The sequence below is a fragment of the Xenopus laevis genome, chromosome 3L (genome assembly GCF_017654675.1).
Source record: "Xenopus laevis strain J_2021 chromosome 3L, Xenopus_laevis_v10.1, whole genome shotgun sequence".
NCBI lineage: Eukaryota > Metazoa > Chordata > Amphibia > Anura > Pipidae > Xenopus > Xenopus laevis.
The window spans coordinates 146,864,951-146,888,765 of NC_054375.1; the positions used below are offsets into that span (position 1 = coordinate 146,864,951).

The 23,815-nt window shown below is 41.8% G+C and overlaps 1 protein-coding gene and 2 non-coding genes across 3 annotated transcripts; all 3 read right to left on the reverse strand.

The window, feature by feature from the left end:
* Positions 1-813: 813 nt before the first annotated feature.
* Positions 814-2,364, reverse strand: LOC108710641 (nuclear factor 7, brain-like). The gene has a single exon (XM_018251756.2). It carries the CDS (start codon positions 2,362-2,364, stop codon positions 814-816), a length of 1,551 nt encoding a protein of 516 aa, XP_018107245.1.
* A 7,546-nt stretch (positions 2,365-9,910) lies between these two features.
* trnap-ugg lies at positions 9,911-9,982 on the reverse strand. Its single transcript has one exon. It is a non-coding gene; the product is annotated as a tRNA-Pro (tRNA).
* Positions 9,983-12,263: 2,281 nt separating this feature from the next.
* Positions 12,264-12,336, reverse strand: trnaf-gaa. Its single transcript has one exon. It is a non-coding gene; the product is annotated as a tRNA-Phe (tRNA).
* Positions 12,337-23,815: the final 11,479 nt, after the last annotated feature.

The following is a 23,815-nucleotide window of genomic DNA, read 5'->3' on the forward strand; positions in this document are numbered from 1 at the left end:
AACGCAAACATTACTAGTGTATGGTGTTGCCAGGTTGAACAGAATGCTGTAACATTCATACACCTTTGCAAAAGCAACAACTACATGTTAAGATGAATTAAAGGGGACCTGTCACTCAGACATAAAAAATAGGAAATATATTAGATTAAATTTCAAGACTAAAAAAAACAAGATTTAAATAATTTTTATAGTATAAGTACAGTTTGTGTTATTTGTGTCACATGATATATATAGATATATATGTATATGTATAATATATATATAGATATAGATATATATGTATGTATATATATATATAGATATATATAGAGAGAGATATATATAGAGAGAGAGAGAGAGAGAGAGAGATATAGATAGATAGATAGATAGATAGATAGATAGATATCTTAAAAATAATATATGTCTTACTTTAAATATGAGGGTGTTAGAATTCAGCTTGGAAGTTCCATGTAGGGTTGCCACTCAACAGTTCAGTTTTTTTGGGTGGTTGTTTGGTACAGGTTTGGTATCAGCATTGTGAAACCTGAACAAAAATCTGGCCAATACCTCCAATATCTCACCTCTGCTCCCACCAATATCACAACCACACCCCCATACACGACCAGTCTGCCCCCATGTTATCAGCCCGCTCCCATTAGTCCACAACCTTGTCTTTTTTTTTTGTAGAGGTCAGAGGCAGCAACCCCAGTTCCGTGGCTCCTGTAAAAACTGTTGGACTCAGATCTTAAAGATATCTGTGGTCATGGAAGTCCTAAGTGAATGTTATTTAACAAAGTTACACAAAACTTCTATGAATGCCATGAATTCCACATCTCACTTGCTACAGTGATGCGCCCAGCCAATATTGTCAATGAAATATGCTGGGTGGAGGGGTTCACTAAACGTAACAGAGAAGGTATGGAGAAGAGTCACTGTGTCAGAAAGGTGATAAAATGACAGGACCCCGGCCTCATAATCCAGGTATATCCCTAGGGTTCTTATTGGAGGGTGAAAGGGAAGGGTCATTTCATTACAATCATGCACTGCTCTATACTCCCCGATGGCAGACAGGTAAAGGCACCATGAATCTCTGTTAAAGCCCAACTTGCTCCCTTCTGCTCTACGATATGCCATTCCAACCCCCCACTCTAGCAATCCCTTAGTCTCTACTTCCCAGTAATGTTCTCCAGAAGATATGGCTGTTGAGCTTAAGGTCTGATATGCACTACTGTAGGGAGTCCCATCCAAGGAGAGAGTCTGCAATAAATTAGATGTATGAGAGATATCATCAGAAATGAGCAACTGGCTGAACATGCCGTTTAGTTCCAACGTGATGTGTGAAAGTGAGGCGTCCTGTGCATGAAATCCTCGAACTTTCTGTAGCCGTGGCAAATTTGTTAAGAAATCATGTAGGCCTGACTGCAACGCCACCTTGATTAGCACCTCGTCCATTGCTTTAGGTTCAGCGGTATCTTCAGAACCCATTAATAACTCATTTGCCCTACAGATGGTATAGCCACAGTTCTCCAAAACTGTCATGGGATCGGTGCTTTGACCAAGGTGGTTGATGTCCAATATCTGGGCACTGAGTTTTGATTTCTCCTCTTCCAGCTTCTTGATTAAGGTAGAGATTTGTGCACATACATCTTCTTCCTGCTTGGAGACCTCACAGAGGACTTTGTGCTCCAACACCTCTAGTTCTCTCCTTATATCCCCAAACAGACCAGTCACTCCAATTCTCATCTTCTCCTGACTCTCCTTGTTGTGTCCCTTCATTTCTTCCAGTTTAATTTCCTTCAGGTGTTTCTCTGCTGTCAGTAAATTCTCAACATTTTTAAGAATTGCCTTTTGATTTTTGGAAATCTCCTGAAGTGTGACAAATGTATGCCCCACGTGGTCACCAAACAGACAACAGGATGCACAGATACAGACATCTTCTTCACAGCAGTAGAACCTCAGGAGCTCCTGGTGGACAGAGCACTTTCGGGTGTCCAGGTTAGTGTTGACCTCAGTAAGGACATGCTCTACTGTTTTATTGTGTGTATTTCCGTGGCCTTCACACAGATACACCTCACAGAGCAAGCACAGAGTTATGGAACTTCCTCCACAGTAAGAACAATCGTTCATGGTGCCGGGTTTGGATTGCACAGAAGCCATATGTTCCACTATGTTGCACAGTTTGGTGTTCTTGTTGAGTTGAAGGTTTGCTGGAAACCTGTACCTGCATTCTGGGCAAGAGACTGCCTGGTAGCATCCTCGGCTCCTCTCTGCTCCACTGATACATCTTTGGCAGAATGTATGTCCACATGGCAACGTCGTAGGATCTTCATAAGTATTCAGGCATATTGAGCAGTTCAGTTCTTGCTTCAGAGCATCGGATGCCATTGTAACCAGGATTCAAGAACAGTAGGAGCAGCCGCTCCTCAATCAAAATATCAAATTTTATTCATCCGACTGTAGATAATCCCAGGAACTGGCAGAGCAGTGCCGTATGAATGCATGGCACACATCTGTAACAAATTATAGTGATTAAACGTGTTTGATCTGTTTACATTTGCAAATTGCCCGAGGCTACATTCATCTAGCAACTGTTACACATTGAAAGTAGAACGTACATAGAAATATCACTGGTTTTGATGGATTAGTCACGTTCAATAAGATTTTTAAATATTATTCTATTTTTGTTTCACTTGGCTTTATTTTTAAGAAGTCGTTTGGGCACAGAACGTTTCTCCAAGATGCCTCTGTACCTAAACATTTTCCAACAAAATTTTGCTCACTTCAGATAAGTACCTAGGCTGGCATAGATTTAAGCTATTGCTCAGTGCAGGCTATGAGCTTATCTAGAAGATTTTCCAAGTCATGGAGATCACCATTTAAAGCTCACAGATTAAAGGGCACTTCACGGGAGTAATTTATTTAATAAAATGCCCATGTGGGCTGCCTTATATAGGGCAGACAATGAGGAGTATTAAAACCCGTTTAAATGAACATAAGAGCAACATACGCAATTATAACCCAGAGAATGAAAAAATGAAAAATTAGGAAACTGTATAGCGGAGTTATCTGTTGCAAAACATTTTTATTATGCAAAGCACACTGTAGCCCAAATGAGATGGACTGTATTGGAACAAGTGAAGTTGCCCAGGGGTGGCAATATTAGCCAGCAATTACTAAGGAGGGAGGTGGCATGGATCAAAAGAGTAGATTCTCTTTCTCCTCAGGGATTAATCTTTTGAATGTTACGTTGTAACAATGGTTTTAAATGATGTATTTAGTGTTGCATTTTTTCAGATTAGGAAATATGAGGACTGCTTTTGAATTCAGATTGTTTTGTAACTTTTATACAGGTTAATGTCAAACTACATGGGACTACATGAAGCATTTAAATTGTGTTGTATTCACTAATGTGTGTTGCACCTGAGGAAGGGGTTGGACCCCGAAAGCTTGTGCGTTTAATACTTCTGAAGGCATTGCCTAGCTGAACTGGTGTGCTTCTTCCCTAACTGTATTTATCCTGCCATGTGTTCTGGGGTATTATATATGGAATTGGCACTGTTTTTATCCTGCCGTGTGTTCTGGGGTATTATACATGGAATTGGCACTGTATTTATCCTGCTGTGTGTTCTGGGGTATTATACATGGAATTGGCACTGTATTTATCCTGCCGTGTGTTCTGGGGTATTATACATGGAATTGGCACTGTATTTATCTGCCATGTGTTCTGGGGTATTATATATGGAATTGGCACTGTTTTTATCCTGCTGTGTGTTCTGGGGTATTATATATGGAATTGGCACTGTATTTATCCTGCTGTGTGTTCTGGGGTATTATACATGGAATTGGTACTGTATTTATCCTGCCATGCGTTCTGGGATATTAATCATGCAAATGGCACTTTATTTATCCTGCCGTGTGTTCTGGGGTATTATATATGGAATTGGCACTGTATTTATCCTGCCATGTGTTCTGGGGTATTATACATGGAATCGGCACTGTATTTATCCTGCCGTGTGTTCTGGGGTATTATACATGGAATCGGCACTGTATTTATCCTGCCGTGTGTTCTGGGGTATTATATATGGAATTGGCACTGTATTTATCCTGCCATGTGTTCTGGGGTATTATATATGGAAATGGCACTGTATTTATCCTGCTGTGTGTTCTGGGGTATTATATATGGAAATGGCACTGTATTTATCCTGCTGTGTGTTCTGGGGTATTATATATGGAAATGGCACTGTATTTATCCTGCCATGAAGGCTTGGGAAGCATAACTCCCACCCCCAATCAATAACAATACCATGTACAGGATGGAGGAATTATTGCATAGAAGTGACCCTTTTCTTGTTATGAGCTATAAGAAGTGTCACACATGGAGTTGGTGCTGAATGTATCCTGCCGGAGGTATTCCCCATACAATTGGCAGTGCATTTGGCCCACAATATGATTTGAGGTTATTATGGATTAATTTGATGCTGTATTTATCCTGCCGTGTGTACTGGGGCATTATATATAGAATTGGCACTGTATTTATCTGCCATGTGTTCTGGGGTATTATATGTGGAAATGTCACTATAAATATGTATAGAAAATTAGCTGTCCTGAGCTAGGCTTCTCCTACTTGTTTGTTGCCTGACCTAAGGCCAGTTCTAGTCACTGTTTCTGCATTTCCACTCCTGATTTGGACCTGCTCTAGTGTTGCCAACATGCCCTTGCCTGTTCTAAGCTTAGATTGTCAGCTGCTTGTATCGTCCTCAGTCTTTTCTAGAGTCTTCTGTTAGGTGGCATAGCTGCCTAACACCTAAACTCTTACAGACTCACTATGTTAACTGCTTGTCATCACTTTGTCACATTGTTGTTATGAATTAAATATATCTTTCTTTATGGAACAACTAGCAGGTTTTACATAGACATAACAGGCTAAACATGATGGATGGCAAGCTGGCACTTTGTAGCAAAGCCATAGATGATTATACATTAGCTAGCCAAACACAGAGACGTCACTTGCTTGACAAAGTCATTCATGAGTGGATTTTTGGCTGATTTTGGTGGGAGACCACATCAGGTTCAATGAATAGTATTAGGACCAGGTCAACAATTTTAATAATTAGGGGAGGAGCACTGAGCCATCAGCAGAGCATCTTGCCCAGCAGCATGTACCTCTAATCAAATACTGGGCATGAGCAGAGTACATGGACCAATAAGCTGCTAACGTTTGCGTCAACCTGTATGGTCCCCTCAACTCTTCCCGGCCACTTTGTGCAACAACATAAGGACACCACTGGCAGTACATGTACGTGTATATATATATATATATATATATATATATATATATATATATATATATATATATATATATATATATATGTATATATATATATATACATATACATATTTGCTGCTTATAAAAGCCAAGTTCATCTCCAGTTTGGACTCATCCTGCCATCTGTTGGCTGTACTTGATACTATATAAAACAATCATTTTTATTACATGATTATTTGGGTTTTAGGGTTCATGGATATTTTGTGAAAACATTGGCTATGCTACGGACACGAATTATATAATGAGTAATAAATAATTCACTCTAATTTATAAAAGATGCTAAATTGAACCTCCAGACCTAGTTGGCAGCGAATTTGAGCACTCCCAATTGCCTGCCAGGATGATAACTGTCTGAAATTGACAAGATCAAGTAAGTGTTAAAATCCTCCTGATGGAGTTCTCTCCTGACAGCCCTCCCGAGGCCACTATTATGATCTGATCATTGACTTGGTAGCCAAACCATTGATATTATTGGCCCAGCATGTAGGTAGCCGAATCAGGATAAGATCTTTATGTTTGGCAGCATTGCCAAATGAGCGTATGGCCATACTCTTGAAAATCTGTCACAAAAAAAGAGAAATGACTGTCAAATGTTTTCTGTAATACACATGTAAGGTATAAAACATAGTTCAGTAAATGTCATTTCATTTTGGTCAGTAGATGGCAGCAACCCTCTAGGTTGGGCTTTCTTATCTAAACAGATTACAGACATTTAGTTTTAAGATGCCAGCGCCAATGCACTCGCGTCGATTCAATTTCCGGAGTCGCCCGAAGTTTCCTCGTGAGGTGACTTCGGAAATCGAAGAGGTGCGAGTGACATTGCGCTGGCGTTTTCTCATTATAGCAGGCGAAAGTCAGGGGGAAGGCAGTCCATCCCGAAGAAGAAGCGATTAGTCGCCAGGTGACTAAATCTCCGAATCTGCCCGTGTGCCCCTGCCCTTACAGTATATACATATAATGTGCCTTTCAGCCTTTCATTTGTATTTTACCTGTCGAAGGGGCCGGGGTGCTCTGAAAACTTGCAATGTTTACTTATTCATTTAGCCAATAAAAGGTATCACCTAACTTTACATTTTCTACAGACATTTAGGATATTTATTCTCATCCTTACACATTGCAGTTTCATTTTTGAAGACCTCAAGGATTTAATGGACAGTGACAATTTTATGGGGCTTCCTGATAACAACAAATTGACTTTTTTTGCTATTGGTTTGGCCTCCTGTAGGGGGGATAGTGGTCTAGGTTTATGGGTATAATTAGATGTGTTGGATTAGTCACTTTTATATCCTTTTTTTAAAGGAGAATGACAGTCTTCGTGAACTTGGGGGTGCCACATGTTAGGCACCCCAAGTGATTGTATCTACTTACCTGAAACCCCGGGCTGGTGCTCCTATCAGCAGAAAACTGCACCGACCTGAGGTTATACCAGTGAGCACCACGGAGTGATCCTCTTCCATCTTCCTCTTTCTTCAAATTTCCTGGGGCAGACGCATGCGCAGTTGAATGAAATAGCCGACTTTTCAGTTAAAGTTCGACTTTTCGTTCTACTTCGCATGCGCGGAGGATCGCTCTGTGTTGCTCACTGGTATTACTGTTATTGGGTGTATTTAAACCTTTTTTCTGATGAATGCATACCTCCCAACTGTCCCGTTTTTCATGGGACAGTACCAATTGTGACAGCTCAGCCCACAATCCTGGATTGTTACTGAAATGTCCAGACTTTCTCTTTGATCTCCTGCACTGAACAGCCAGAAAAAGATACAACATTTTGAAAACTTAATTGGCTTTTGGCAAAGAGCCCAGAATAAGTGTCAGGTGCACTTAGATACTTTTGTAACAATTTAAGATAAGCAAAGAAGCAATTACAACAATTTAAGATAAGCAGGTCTCTTTGGGGAAACTGTGACCTGCAGCTTAAAGGGCAATTCACCTTCATTAGCAAAACTGTAATAACTCATAAAAACCACAGAAATGTGTTCAGACTTTCATAACCTGCTAAATTTTGTAAAATTACCATGGTAATCAGGGGGTGTGGCCACAAAACGGGCATGGCCAGAAAAAAAATGCCACACTCCGCGAGGCAAAGCTTTTTCTCCCTCTTTCTATTTCCAAAATGCTGGGGGTATGTGAATGCTGCTTGGTTAGGCCTCCCCTAGAGGTAATTGGTAGAGGGGAAATAAAAAGGCTAGGTATCAGGCCCGGACTGGCAATCTGTGAGTTCTGGCAAATGCAAGAGGGGTTGCTGTAAGATGCTATAGAGCAGGTCTGGAATGGGAGTCAGAATAGGCCCTGGCATTTCTAGTATAACATCGCCAAACAGCCCCCACCAGCTCACTAAATAGTTACTGTCCATGCAGGGGCTCTACTGAGGAGAGTTGAGAAACTTGAATTAGGTGGCAGCAGCCCGTAAGTTTCCAGGAGAGGCAAAAAACAGCTCCTGATAACCTAAAGAGCCAAAATTCTGATCATTAAATCAGAATTTTCGGTCTTCTAGCGCAGAGAACACCACTGGGCTCTGTACACTAGCAATGCAGCCCCCGCTCATCATGCTTCCACATAAAAAATCTAAGTGAGGGGGGCGGCATTTACTTGGCTTCTTCAGGGCACATGGTCCTAAAACTCCCGTGTCTATGGCATCTTACAACAGCATTTGCCAGAACCCACAGATTGCCAGTCCGGGCCTGCCAGTCACTAGTTTTTGGGCTAGTGTGGGCTGTTTGGACCTCGTTGTACTTGAAATGCCTGGGCTGGTGGGACACCGGGAATAAAATCCAGTGGCCTCCACCAACCCAGACCCGTACCCTGCTGAAGACGCTGTATGTTCACTGTGCTCCCCCTCACCTCTCCTGATCACGGGTGTCAGGCTAGAAATGAAAGGTATGAGCAGGAGGGGAGCAGGGAGATAATTGTGGCACTGGGTACTGACTGGGGGGCCCTGAGGTGGTAGCCCATTCGGCCCTGGACCCACAGTCTGACAATGCTCCCAGTTCAGGGCTGGCTAGTAACCTAATGTATATTTGGGGAAGAGACTCTATGCAACACTTATGGCTGCCATCAAATGATGATTGATCCCAATGTTATTAATAGGATAGAAGATAAATATTTAGGAACATTTTGGGGGAAAGTCAATGAATATTGGAAATCTCAGACAGGGCAGTCTATACAATTCATAATGTCCTGGGCAATTTTTGTAACATCTCCACAGGCAACTTGTCACATTCTGAAAGAGGCTTGACATTCTGAGAGAGACTAGCCACAGTGACCAGGAAAACAACGATGACTCTCTCTGATATCTCCACCACTCCTATTAGTTAAACACGCAACTTCTTTTTTCCTATGGATTGACTTGAGACAACCACAAACAAAGAACAATACACCGATATCTTACAATATACACTTTTACCTACACTTACCTTTACATTAACTATTATTTATTTATACAATAGCCAATGCTAAGCAACTTTTCAATTGGTCTTCATTTTTTTTTATAGTTTTTTAACATTATTTGCATTCTTCTTCTGACTCTTTTCAGCTTTAAAATGGGGGTCACTGACCCCATCTAAAAAACAAATGCTCTGTAAGGCTACAAATGTATTGTTATTGCAACTTTTTATTACTCATCTTTCTATTCAGGCCTCTCCTATTCATATTCCAGTCTCTTATTCATAAGTGCATGGTCACTAGGGTAATGTGAACCCTAGCAACCAGATGGCTGAAATTGCAAACTGGAGAGCTGCTGAATAAAAAGCTAAATAACTCAAAAACCACAAATAATAAAAAATGAAAACCAATTGCAAATTGTCTGAGAATATCACTCTCTACATCACACTAACAGTTAATTTAAAGGTGAACAACCTCTTTAACCCAAATGTTATTGTTACTATGAATACTTGTTTTTTGTACCCTAATTAACAAACAATATTTTGTTCTTCCTAATTCTTTTACTTGAAAACAAAATCCATACTAAATGGATATTAAAAGCACGGCTTGGCTCTAGGCCTGATGTGGTACTGACGGATACATTTACACCACGACCCCTCGTGCGTCCCAATCGTGTAGTGTAAGAGGCGGCAGATAGAGAGTAAATATAGGGGGGGGACTGTGTGTCGGCGCAGCTGTGCTGGGAATGTATAATGGAACGTTTGGCTGAGCTCAATCACATGGACGACAACTGCTGAGGGGGCAGCACATAACAGAGATTGTTTGTTGTTGGGAGCTTCGTTATATGTGCAGCGTCCAACTCCAGACTCACATCATGAGCAACAATAAATTCCTTGGCACCCGGATCAGATATCCCCTGCCAAAAGGGCTCCGATCTCACAAACAAAGCTTGTCTCAGCAAAACCAACTGAATGTACACAAAGCAACTCCAGTCTGAAACATCACACTTATACTACATACACACACTTATACACTGACACACACACATATACACTGACATACATATATACACACACAGAGCTAAAGATTTATCTTCAAGAAATATAGCACACAAAAAAAATATTTTCTCACTAACAAATAGTAGTCCTACTTCCAATCACCCACAACAAAAATTGAACCTTGTTGAGTTTAAGTCCAATGCTGACCTTGTCTTTGCAAAACCCAGGGCTCGTCCGGGATTTGAACCCGGGACCTCTCGCACCCAAAGCGAGAATCATACCCCTAGACCAACGAGCCAGTCCTGTGTTTTCCTGTAAGTACCTGTGCCCACCTGCTAACTTCTGTCTATCAATGTCTTGGCTTTTACATTTATTAGTAAAAACAGTTGATATTGAAGGCAACATGTGCTTAACTCCCAGTGTCAGACTGGCCCACCGGGATACCAGGAAAACTCCCGGTGGGCCCAGGTGTCAGTGGGCCTCTTGCTTCTAATCATTTGGCCTATTTCATGGTCATTCCCTATTTCTTTATGGGAACACAGAGGCTTAATAATGGAAGAATAGAGTATAGTATGTTGAGAAAAGAGACTAGGAGAATAAAGAGGTTGAGTGAGGAAAGGATAGTTTGGAAAGTGGGCCCTCAGCCTAAGATTTTCTGGTGGGCCCCTGGTATCGCAGTCCGACACTGTTAACTCCTGCTTGTTACTTTTTAAATAATGTTGCAACAGTCTTGGTTCCCCAGCAAAGTCAGGTCTGTTAAAGGGGAAGTCAACCTGCACGGGGAAAAAACCCTTCCCCCCTCCCCTGTGTAGGCCCCCCTCCCTCCTTCTTCCCCCCCGGCCTGCCTGCCCTCCCTGGGCAAATGCCCCTAACTTGTTACCCCCCTTGGCGCAGGTCCTCTGCTGCTGAGTTTGCAGCAGCCATCTTCTCCCGAGCGCTCTTCTTCCTGCTTTGCCCGGCGTTTTTTGGCGCATGCGCAGTACGAGGCATTTACCAGTAAGGATCTTCTGCGCATGCGCTGAAAGTCACGAGGTTTCCGGAAAAAAAGATCGAAATTTTTTTGTGACTTTGGGGCGCATGCGCAGTAGCAATGTACCGGAAAATGCCTCCAACTGCGCATGCGCCCGAAAGTCGCGAAGTTTCCGATCTTTTTTTCAGAAACTTCGTGACTATCGGCGCAAGCTCAGAAGATCCTTACCGGTAAATGCCTCGTACTGCGCATGTGAACTAGTCTTGAATGTGTAGACTAGAAATGTTGTACATGATGTTTTGGGCTTCTGTACCAGCCCAAGGCAACCACAGCCCTTTAGCAGTAAAGATCTGTGTCTCCAAAGATGCCCCAGTAGCTCCCCATCTTCTTTTCTGCTGATTCACTGAACATGCTCTACATTACTACATGGCAGAACAGAAACCAGTGCAATTAGCATCAGAATTTAATAATCAGCAAACCTGTAGCATCAGCTTATATTACAGCCAGGGAAGCTCATTTTCTGCTGGATAATTAGTGACGAGCCCTAAGTTTAGCTTCTCAACAGCTGGCCTGTCTCAGGGCGGAACTTTGTGTGGAATTGCTCCGAGTTAAAGCATCGTAGGTTGGATAATCCTGCTTTATGTGGATGGGGAGACTCTAACAACATTAGGACAGATGTGCATGCAATGATCATAGTCTTAAAGTGCCCAGTGACTTATACCTGGAAAAGCCCAAATGAGGAGGAGTCCGGGCAGCACATCATCAAACCCTACTGCCCATGTACCATCTGTTCCTCATTTATTTATACACCATTACTTAGTCTAGTGTTACTCCTAGCCAGTGTTTTACCTAAATGGCCAGTAAAATGATACTAAGTACCAGTGCTATAAACATTGAATTTGGATAACAGAGAATGGAAGGCCAGAGAAGGTGGCAACTCTACTTAGTGCTTATTCGAATGAGGGTGCTAATATAATATTTCTTATTCATCCTGGTTTATTTCATTTAATATGACAGCTAATGTGCTATTGGCAGCAGTTCACTAAAGGCAAACCTCCCCTTTAAATATGAGCATGACCCATATAATGGTAGGAATGTTGGAAGACTGACAAAGTGAAAAGCAAAATAGTCTTGGGAATACTGGGAGCTTATGCTTGGCAAATGGGAATATTGAAACTTTGGCCATGAGTGAGTGGGGTTATTGAAAGGATGACCTTAAATATGTGGTAGATAGATAGAATTTGAGGACATATATTAATAAGACTGACCCTCCCCAAATTTTACCCCTTCCCCCCCTCATGCTCTTGATAACCATCTAACACTTGCTGTAATTCCTATTGTTTCATACGGTACAATGGCTTCTTTACTGTTTCTATTATAAATGACACAACAGCTCAGGTTACTCTGAGTTAACTTTATTTGTTGAAGTTTCTGTTCCATTAATGATATGCTCAAAATGTACCACCACATCCAATGTTTTATACTGATTTGAACACTCCTTAATTAAAGAATTGTAAAAAAAAAACCAGTGGTTTACTGGAAACCGTAAGACTGGAAAAGTGGGCTTGGGGAAATCGTGAACCATGGACTTAAAACAAGCGATTCCACTTGCCGAAACCCGGGATCGAACCAGGGACCTTTAGATCTTCAGTCTAACGCTCTCCCAACTGAGCTATTTCGGCAACAGCTGACTGTCTTTCCCCCATTCATCTACTGGAGTAGTGAATTCCTGTGGTTTTAACAGAGTGAACCATAGGTCAAGAGTTCAAATCCAGCTCAGGGGCCAATCTTTTACATAGCAGCATATTTGCAGTTAAATCTTTCCTTGCAGAAAGCAAGTTGTACTGCCAGAGTCTCCTTTAGGCTACCAGTCCATATAGGGGCTACCAATAGTCAATCACAGCCCTTATTTGGCACCAGGAACATTTTTCATGCTTTTGTTGCTCCCCAATTCTTTTTACATCTGAATGTTGCTCACGGTTGAAAAAGGTCAGCATCCCTGCCCTATGGTATGAATAATAAAACAAATATGGAAATATTGAGATATAAGTAACATATCATAAGCAAGTAGGAATTCAGTAATATGCTGGTAGATTGGAATATAGAAAACATTGGCTTTCGCAGGTATGGATACATGGTAGGACTAGAACTAGGTAGAGATACAATAAATGAAAAGTGAGGCACGGAGAGGTAGGGATAAAGGATATAGGAAAGCCAGGAAGGGTTGGAAGAAATAAGGAAAAGCTGAAATAGGAAGGCAGGAATGTAGTACGGAAGCTACAGAAAGACAATAATATACAAGACTGGGATACAGGGAAGACTGGCACGTGGAAGTAATAATGGAAGAGAACTGAGATAGGTAAGTAGGGAGATACATTAGAAAGTCTGGGACATGATGGTGGAGATGGTGTAGGTATGGGATAGGGGGGCAGCAATATAATAAGGTGGGGAATGGGTGGCTGGTATATGTAGAAGACTGGGTTGGGATGTAGGGAAAAAGGAAAGCTTAAATAGGAGGAAAATCTATATTGGCAAGATAGGAATATTTAAAAGATAATTATGTGAACATAGAAATAATAATTAAGACGACTGGGAGGAATTAGAGGGGGTATGTACGGTATATGGAATGTTTTGTTTTTTTTTACTTTATATAGAATGGCTTTTTAAAGGAGACAAATAATGTGAAAAACAAGAATGTGCCCCTTCATTATACTCATTTAAATATAGAAGGAAATTGCTTTAAAAAGTATTGAAAGTTTCTGCAAAAACCGTACTAGTTTCGCCCATCTGTTCCACTTTCTGCTGCTTCCTTTCCCAGGCTGTGCAGGGGAGCCTGTTGCATTCAGCACACTGCACTGTAGCATAGGAACCAATCAGCAGCCAGGCTGACCTCATAGGGAACTGAAGCCTGTCTTTGTGTGTGTGACTGCAGAGTTGTGATTGGCTGTCCCACTCCTACTGTGCTTCTGGAAGGGATTGTAAGAACACACCCACCCTCATTTGAAACAGGGGCCTTTTTTGAGGATTAAATTAATTTGTTGCCCAAATTAACACCAAATATTATTTATTATTGACAACAAGTTTAGGGGTTTTTCACGTATCCTATATGCCTTTAACTATAAGAGGCAGAAGGAGAAAAAGGAAACGGGTGTCTTTCCGCTGTACTTTCCATTGGGTGGGGGGATTCATTCTATAACAATGTCAAAGCAGAAAACATAGAGAGGAGGAAGTTAACTACAGGATAATGTAATTCTCTCATGTTAAAAAAAAAAAAAAAAAAATAGTTCCAAAAGGAAGTGAAAATGAAAGTCAATAGACAATAGTAGAAGTAGTGGGGTTGTGTGTGCTGGTGTTGTAACTTGTGTGTGCTGGTGTTGTAACGTGTGTGTGCTGGTGTTGTAACTTGTGTGTGCTGGTGTTGTAACGTGTGTGTGCTGGTGTTGTAACTTGTGTGTGCTGGTGTTGTAACTTGTGTGTGCTGGTGTTGTAACTTGTGTGTGCTGGTGTTGTAACGTGTGTGTGCTGGTGTTGTAACTTGTTAACGTGTGTGTGCTGGTGTTGTAACTTGTGTGTGCTGGTGTTGTAACTTGTGTGTGCTGGTGTTGTAACTGTGTGGTGTTGTAACTTGTGTGTGCTGGTGTTGTAACTTGTGTGTGCTGGTGTTGTAACTTGTGTGTGCTGGTGTTGTAACTTGTGTGTGCTGGTGTTGTAACTTGTGTGTGCTGGTGTTGTAACTTGTGTGTGCTGGTGTTGTAACTTGTGTGTGCTGGTGTTGTAACTTGTGTGTGCTGGTGTTGTAACTTGTGTGTGCTGGTGTTGTAACGTGTGTGTGCTGGTGTTGTAACTTGTGTGTGCTGGTGTCGTAACTTGTGTGTGCTGGTGTCGTAACTTGTGTGTGCTGGTGTCGTAAATTGTGTGTGCTGGTGTCGTAACTTGTGTGTGCTGGTGTCGTAACTTGTGTGTGCTGGTGTTGTAACTTGTGTGTGCTGGTGTCGTAACTTGTGTGTGCTGGTGTTGTAACTTGTGTGTGCTGGTGTCGTAACTTGTGTGTGCTGGTGTCGTAACTTGAGTGTGCTGGTGTCGTAACTTGTGTGTGCTGGTGTTGTAACTTGTGTGTGCTGGTGTCGTAACTTGTGTGTGCTGGTGTCGTAACTTGTGTGTGCTGGTGTTGTAACTTGTGTGCAAATGCTCAAGCTTAAAGGAAACACTGCTTGGCTTTATTTGCCCAGTAACTACAGCTGTTTCAGTGAGTTCTTGGCAGGGCTATACGTTTTAAAGGAATTGTTCAGTATAAAAATAAAAACTGGGTAAATAGATAGGCTGTGCCCAATCAGTGACATGAGGGGGGGCCACATGGATCATAACTGTTGCTTTTGAATCTGGGCTGAAAGCTGAGGATCAATTGAAAACTCACTGAACAGTTATGTCCCATGTGGCCCCCCTTATAGTCACTGACTAACTCAGAGTTAGAGAGCTGAAAAGTAGGAAGCCTATCTATTAACCTAGTTTTATTTTTACACTGAACTGTGCCTTTAAAGGAGAAGGAAAGGCAATTTACATTGAGGGTGCCAAAAGTTAGTCAAACCCAAGTGATCGTATTTACTTACCTGACACCCCGGGCGGGTGCTCCTATCAACAGACATCTGCACCGGCCCAGGGTTCCTCCGATCGGTCTCCTTCTTCTTCGATTTTTACATTTCTCAAGGCAGACGAATGCACAGAAGAAATAAATATTCAGCTTTTTCGTTAAAGTTCGGCTCTTCGCTCTACTGCGCATGTGCAGCCGCAAGAAGACAGAAGAACTCGGAAGAGGATCGGTTCGTAGTGCTCACTGTAAAGCGCTCCTTGAGGGCAAAGCACTGTACAACAAAACAATAAATTAGTAGTAACAAACAAGGGGTCATTGGAATAAAAAGTAACAATAAGTGCATTATTAGAAATACAATTCACATAAATATAAAAAATATAATTACAATCCAGATTAAGTGCTCAGTGTCAAGGAAACAAGAGGCTAGAGGACCTTACCCCGTAGGGCTTACAGTCTAAATGGGAGGGTAACATACAGACACAATTCAGAGGGGTATTAAGGTGCTGTGGGTTACAGTTTGTTACACTGTTATATAAGTGCCAGTTCAGGTGTTATCCAGGTGCTCTCAGAGGTAGTTTTTGAGTTTTGTTTTAAAAACATTGAAGGAGGATTCTCTCCTGAGAGATTCAGGAATGGCATTCCAAAAATAAGGAGTCGCAAGAGAGAAGGGTTTTATACGGGAAACAGCAGTAGTAGTGGGGGGGTAAGTAAATACAATCGTTTGGGGGTACCAAAAGTTAGGTGTAATTGCCATTCTTTCTCCTTTAAAACCAGGAAAGTGATTCTGGGACGAAAGCATAAAGTTACACCCTGGTGTCACAGTAATGTGATTGTAACGCTGCCCTAAAAATACACAATATTCTTATTCACCCCCTGACTGTCACAGGATCCAGAAGTGGACAAAACTCTGCAGAATTGATCATATTAGATATCAGGATTATGCAACAGGTCTTTTACCTATAAGGGCAATGGCACACAGAAGATTTGTCGCCACCTTTCATCACATTTTCCCAGAGATTAAGCCGAATGAGCGGAGGAATGGGCGGGGATGCAGATGGGTGGAGAGTGGGCAGGGGACCAAGTGTGCCAAGGCCCCTTCCACGATTTTCTTTGGTGGGGGGCTTGGCTCCGAATAGTTACACCACTGCCCAGGGGACGGGGGACCTGTATCACAGGGTCTGCTGCACAGAAATGCCCCCAGCCACTTTGAAGCCTAAAAATCAAGCGAGGAGCGCAGCCGGTTTGCTGTGTGTGCCGGGCCCCTCTGAATAGTTTTTTGGGACGGGGAGGGAAACAAAAATGGCTAGCTATGCATATGGTTACTTTCCTAACTCTCGCACCTCTCATGGTTTTCTCCCTGTTGGTGTCTTTGTCTTGTCCATGCCCTTGTATTTTCACGCCTGTTCTAGTGTCTCCGTATCACTCCAGTCACTGGTTTGCACTTCAGAATCTTCTAGTCTGTGTTTAGGCATTGGGCAACCTGCTGGGGGCACAGGAATAGTATGTAGGGTCATGATGAAGCCTCTATTATACACTGCCTTACACATGTGGCTGTATATAGAAGAAAAACCTAGGGTTTTAGGCCAAACATCCTATTTCCAAGGTCCCATAAATCTTCTGATTACATACAGGATATCATGAGCAGGACCTTGGAAAGGGAATATCAGCTGCGCTATGTCTTTCCTTTATCCTTTTTCCTTTAAATACAGGGACAGCTTTTCTGAAGGCCACTTTCACTGTGGAGGGTCATACAAGGGACACGCTATGGGTTACTGGATCAGTGCTAACATGGAGCTATTCTAGATAAATAATTAGTGAGTTTTTCACTTTCGCACCACACTGAGAACAGTGAGAAGACCCAGGGAAAAACAAGTTCCAACCTATCCTGTAGAGCTGCAAAATCTGGGAGTTCCACATCAACAGGTTTGGAGGTTGGGCACTACTAATATAATGCATTTCGGCACCATCTTGTCCTACTGTCACCATCTGGGCTATTGTTGCCATTTGGCCTTACTATACCTGCTATCCTTCATTCTTCTTCCTAAACTAAACAACTACTGCCTTGCAGGACAACACTATACTATAACTGGGCAGTTACCCCTAAAGACAAACCACTGGATTAATACACAGTGCAGTATTACCCACTCAGGACAATTGGAGCCCTGCAGATTGGAGCTCATTGGGCTCCATGTCCTACTCTATTCAACATGAACTTTAGACATATGGTGGATATAATGGAAAGGAGATGCTGGACTGAGCACCTTCATTTTGCAGATATGTTTGTGGCCCCTACAAAACTTCTCATTTTAGGGTAGTGCAAAAGATGAATTTATCCTTCAGCATCTGGGAGTCCTATTTGTCCCTTGGAGGACAAATATAGTTAATTCAAAACTTATAGCCCTGATCATTTCATTTTTACCATCACATAGTACTTTCTAACCACACCCCCCCAATTACAAGATCTTCTGCTCAGCAACCAGGCTTCAGCCTTTCTCTTCAATATTTTCCCTTCCCCATTCACCCTCATCAGATGGTCCTTTTGGTTGCTGTTGACCAAGTAACCATCTCACTTTCATATACCCTCTCCTTCTCCATAATCATCAGTAGCCTTTTCTTGCATAAAAATCACCCACAACCTGCACCCATGGATTGCTCAGGAGCACCCAGGGTGATTAAACTGAGAGCACAGAGGGGTCAGAGGGAATGTGTTAAAGTCATGTATATTTTTATTTGTATAGCGCTCCTTGAGGGCAAAGCACTGTACGGCAAAATGAAGATGAAATCCTATTGTGTCAGGGAGCAATGGTGCACATAGGGTACATTTTACTGTGTAAAGTAAATAAATGGTTATTATTATCCTCAATTTATATAGTGCTGACATATACATCACTCACATCAATCCTTGCCTTGTGGAGTTTACCAGCTAAGGTCACTATTACATCTACATCACATACACTATGGTCAATTCCTTCAAGAGCCAATTTAATTGCCTTTATATTTCTATGGAAATCGTAGTCCCTGGAGAAACCCCACTGTAATAGATATTATTGAGCCTTATGGCACAGCTAATATCAATGTTTACTTTATGGCTGGGGCATGTCCAGAATAATGCACTGGTAAGGATTCTCAGAGACTCTGATTTATCTTGCCCAAAGAGCCAAGTGATCCAGATCTTCTTCCAGAACCTGGGTATGGATCCAACTCCTACATATTGCCATATATTTATCCACCCTAACCTACTGTTCAAAATATCCCTTTCTGTTTCTATTCCTGATTCCTGCCTGCTTATGGATGACATCACTTCCAGTTCTATGATGTCACATTTGTGTTTTAGGGCAGGTGGATGATGATACAGGCCAGTAAGTTTGACATCCTTGGTGGGCAAATTATTGTTATATGTTTGTTAAGGGATCACATTCAAAATGTTGTCCTAGTGAATGACATTATGAACATTAATCAGCATGGCTTTAAGAAGGATAAGACAAATTTGATGGCTTTTTATGATGAGGTCAGTAAGATGCTGGACAGCCGGCGGAGGAGTGGCTGTGATCTATTTGGATTTTGCTAAAATCCCCCACAAACGACTGCTAAGGTCTGTTGGACTTAATGTAGTCATTTGCATATGAATGGGAAACTGGCTACAGGATCGGGTACAGAGGGTGGTTGTTAATGGGACATTCTCTGCTTGAAATCAAGTTCTAAGTGGGGTCCCTCAGGGCTCAGTATTGGGTCCACTTTTATTTAACTTGTTCATTAATGACTTAGGGGAGGGGATTGGAAGTAATATATCAGTGTTTGCAGATGACACAAAACTATCAGCCCAATTAATTCCATCCAGGATGTGGCACTTGCAACAGGATCTTGACAAACTGGCAATCTGGGCAGCTAAGTGGCAAATGAGATTCATTGTTGATAAATGTAAAGTCATGCACCTGGGATGTAAAAATATCCACTTATACAGCATCAAGGGAACATAAGGTCTTGAGATGTATTAAAAGGGGCATAGAGTAATGGGAGGAGGGGACATTCTTCCACTGTATAGAGCACTTGTAAGGCCCCATCTAGAATATGTCGTACAGTTTTGGTCTCCATCACTCAAACAGGACATTATTGTATTAGAGAGGGGACAGAGAAGAGCAACTAAGCTGGTAAAAGGTATTGAAAATCTTAGCTATGAGGCAAGACTGGCCAAATTGGGGATGTTCACTCTGGAGAAGAGGCACTTAAGGGGTGATATGATAACTATGTATAAATATATAAGGGGATTGTTTAATAATCTCTCTAATGCTATCTTTCCATCGCACACAAGGTCACCCATTCCAATTAGAAGATAACAGGTTCTGGCTAAATATTCGGAAGGGGTTAGTTACAGTGAGAGCTGTAAGCTGAGCTGTAGGGTTATGGGAGATAGCTCATAGTACAAGATGATCAAGGGACTGGTCCAATTGCCATTTTGAAGTCAGGAAGGATTTTTTCCCCCTCTGAAGCAAATTGGAGAGGCGTCAATGGGGGTTTGCCTTCCTCTGGATCAACTAGCAGTTAGGCAGAGATTATATATAGAGTTAAAAGGGTGAACTTGATGAATGTGTGTCTTTTCTCAGCCTAACTTACTATGTTACTATGATAGGTTGTTGGCAAAGCTACTGTGGATTGGATAGCGGGTCAAAGCAGGAAAAAATTGGATCTGCTGAGTGGATCCAGGTTGGATGTGAGATCATTAGACCTGCTTAGGTCTCTAGCCTATTAACGATATATTGACAGCACCCAAGGGCTGCAGAAAAGATTCTAGGGAAATAGAGAGTTGAACAGTGAGAAATAGAGAAAACTAATGCCTTAGTCTCAGGTACAGTGAGCAACAATGGCACTAGGTGAAAAGAGAGGGGAGATCATAGTAGCATATTACCATCCAAACCCCAAATTCTTTTATGATCGAGAGTCCATATGGCTGATTTCTGTGAATCTCTAACCAAGCCAGAGGGACATGCCCCAGTTCCAAAGGCAGTCACAATGCATTAGTTATATCAAAAGATATATGTCCCAAGGCTCCTTTATAGTAAAAATAAATTATTTAAATTATAGGAACTATGTGATAAGATACAAAGGAAGTAGGGTTAATCCCCTGTGATTTTTGATTGGTTTTAAAAGAAAATGGGTGGGATAACCTGGGTTTAAATTCTGTGTTCAATATGCTACTGACAGAGACACCTATGAATAAGTGCCTGAGGGTACGAAATGCGTAAGGTGGGCCATGTGGGGTCAGTACCAAAAACTTTTTAATGTGAATATTAATAAATAATTTATTTTTACTATAAAGAAGCCTTGGACATATATCTTTTGATATAACCATCCAACCCCCCCCCATCCTAAGTCCTAAAAAGGTTACAAATATAAAAGCATCAGTGCACCCTATGTCACCCTATGCCATGTCGTGCTGTGCCCCATTTGTATCAGGGCCCTTAATCACAGAAAAGAGACTACAGATTCCTCTAAGTTTAATCAGCTGTTTTCCAGCTTTAATATCCCAATATGGAACCTGGGCCCAATCTCTTTGGTTTCCAAAGTTCCATGTTTTTTAGTTCTTCCCCCAAGTGTTGAGATTTCTAAATGCTTCCTGGCAGAATCTGAGTGGGCAGTTACAAAGAGCCTGGGGAGATAAAAACAAAGCCAGCACGTGTTCTTGCAAATCCCAGATCAGCAGTTAACCCTGAAAAGGAAACAGTTAGTTAAGAAAGGCTTTGTTACAATATCTACTGTGTTTCACATTTGTCCAGTATAAAACTAACAGGGCTGAATGGTCAAACAGCAGCCCCTGCCTTGTTCTATGGCCAGAAACAAATCATTTATTTGGACACTGGACTTTCCCAGCAACTCATTAAGGTGCAAAATCATGCCCTGAAGCCATAGTACTGGCAGATTCAGTAGATTGTTTTAAAAAAGGGTCCCTTCTTACAGTAGCAAGCAAGAAAATACAAGTTAAAGGAGACCCGTCACCCAAAAAAATTATTCAAAATCCTATTTTATCACATTAGTCAAGCAAAATGAACTTTAATTACACAATATAAATTATTTGAATCTTGGATCCTTCAGTCTTGGAATTCATAATTATAGCAAGCAGGCAGCAGCCATATTGTGGACACTGTTATTAAGGTAAGTTTTCCGTCATCTCAGAATCCCAGAATGGGGGACCTGATGTCCATTCCCATGCCCTGGATACACAATTAAACGGTGAAGGGAACGGGGGAATGTGGGGAGAGCAGTGATTTCTAGTAAGTGCTGAATGGAAAGTGAAAGTAATTGTCTGCCCCGCCTCAAGGCATAGAGGAGGGGCAGGCAATATTTGATTGACAGCCTATATTTTTAAATGAGCTTAAAACAGCTATGAACGCTTTAATAAAAAATAGAAATTGGACTTCATGTTTCATTTGAAAAGGACTTTTAGTATACAGATTTTTGTGTCTGGGTGACAAGTCCACTTTAAGTTATCTATACTGTTATAAATTGCAACCCTTAAGATCCATCCACGGAGCTCTTGTGCCAGTGGGACTTTCTGCGTTCTGCACCTGGAACCCTATTTTAATTCTTTTAATATTAAGGTGCAGCACTCTATGCAAGTCGTATATTTAACACCTACCAAAGGCAGGGCCAGGGTCGGACTGGGTTGGTGGAACACTGGGAAAAAACCTGGAGGGCCCCATCAGCCTCAGGTCTGCTCCTCACAGCTGCCTGAGTCTGTACACTACTCCCTGACCTCCCCCCACCCTGATCTTGGCCTGATGAAGTGTTGGAGAAAAGGGGGCAACTGGATAGCCCCTTGTGAATGCTGTGCTTCTAAATCCTGTACCCAGGCAATGCTGTCATCATGGGAAGGGTAGAGATCTTTGCTCTTTATTCTAAGGGTGTAGCCAGTGGGACCTATAAGTGGAACGTAATGGAATGTAAATAATGCCAACAGCTTCCCCAAACTGATAATGTTCTAATTCAGTGCTGTCCAACTTTTGTGGTACCGAGGGCCAAAATGTTTCCAGCTTACATAGTAGAGGGCTGATAATGGAAGCCAGTGTTGACCACTCCCTGTTTTTAAACCATGTCCACTTTAAACCACACCCATGTTACCACAAGATCATGTCCACATTAGTGGTGGTAACAGACCAAGAAACCAAATGGTTGGTGCTCACTGCAGGGATATCACTTATCACTCATATGTGAAAAAAAGTCATATTAAGACATAACCTTAAATCCATATGCCTCCTCCTCTTGGAAAACACAGCACGCACAGCACATGATTAAACACCTTAGGGGCCCCTATAAATAAATAATTTACATTCAAATGCTAACAAAGCCCAGAACAAATACCAGGCTTATGTTCCACAGGCAGAGCAGAGTACAAACAGGCAGAGTATGTCACTCAGGCAGAGTATTTCACACACAGGCAGAGTATGTCACACACACACAGGCAGAGTATGGCACACACAGGGAGCATAGGGCAGGCAGAACAGAGCAAGATCACAAATCCTAAACTATATGAATCAACTTGGAAGTAGAGACCAGTAAACATCAATGTTTTTGCCTATGACTAAGTGCTAGGTAAGCATGAAACGTGTTAGGCGCTACAAGGGGATTTTCTAATGTTTTTTTTATACTTTGATGTAATAAACTTTATCTTTTTACTTATAAGAATGCTTTGGATAATTATTTAAGTGCATAGAGCAGAGCAAGAGACAGGGAACCCTATCAGGACCAGTCTAATATGTACTACATACAGTGACACAGTGCTGGTGCCCTATTAGCATTTTGTATAAAGTGTGAACAGGTGAACAATGTGGGCAGTTTCAGTCTGGGTCTCAGGTAGAACAGTACAGGCTTTAGGGGTGTGAACAATAGAGGTGTCACAAGTGTGAACAATACAGGGGGATCACAGGTGTGAATTTGAGGCCAGTTAATCTCTGTAGTGAAACCATTTAAAATTTACACATGGTAAGCAGACACAGCAGGTAGGTGGGGAGCCACACAAGGGGGGGGTGCCAGTTGGACAGCCCTGTTCTAATTTATAAGAAAAACACCACTTAGCTCTTATCTCCAGAGGCACTGGTGCTGCCCTGTGTGCGGATACCAAATAGGAATTTATAGTTTTAGCACTTTTAAGGGTGGTGGCAGACGGGGAGATTAGTCTCCCAGCAACAAATTTCCTCTCCTACGGGCATCTAATCTCCCCAAAATGCCTTCCCGCTGGCAAGAATCCGAATCGCCGGTGGGATGGCATTTGTATCGCTTCGTTTTCTGAAGATGCCTCACGAGGAAATTTCAAGACGACTTTGGAAAACCGAAGCGATCTGTATGCCATCCTGCAGCAATTCGCATTCTTGCCATTTCGGGGAGATTAGTTGCTGGGTTACTACTCTCCTTGAATATTCACATGTTACACCGCCCTAAAGGATAAGTAAACCTTAAAAATAAGTGAATGCAAAATTGATGAGGGTGCTATTATAAGAACTTTTGCAATGTACATTCATTATTTATTTATTTTTTTTAATTCCAAGATTTTAAAGGATTTGTGTACTATTAACATGAATGAA

Bases quoted from the DNA above. Each gene is read 5' to 3' on its own strand.
- LOC108710641 (XM_018251756.2), bottom strand. From the start codon at position 2,364: ATGGCATCCGATGCTCTGAAGCAAGAACTGAACTGCTCAATATGCCTG.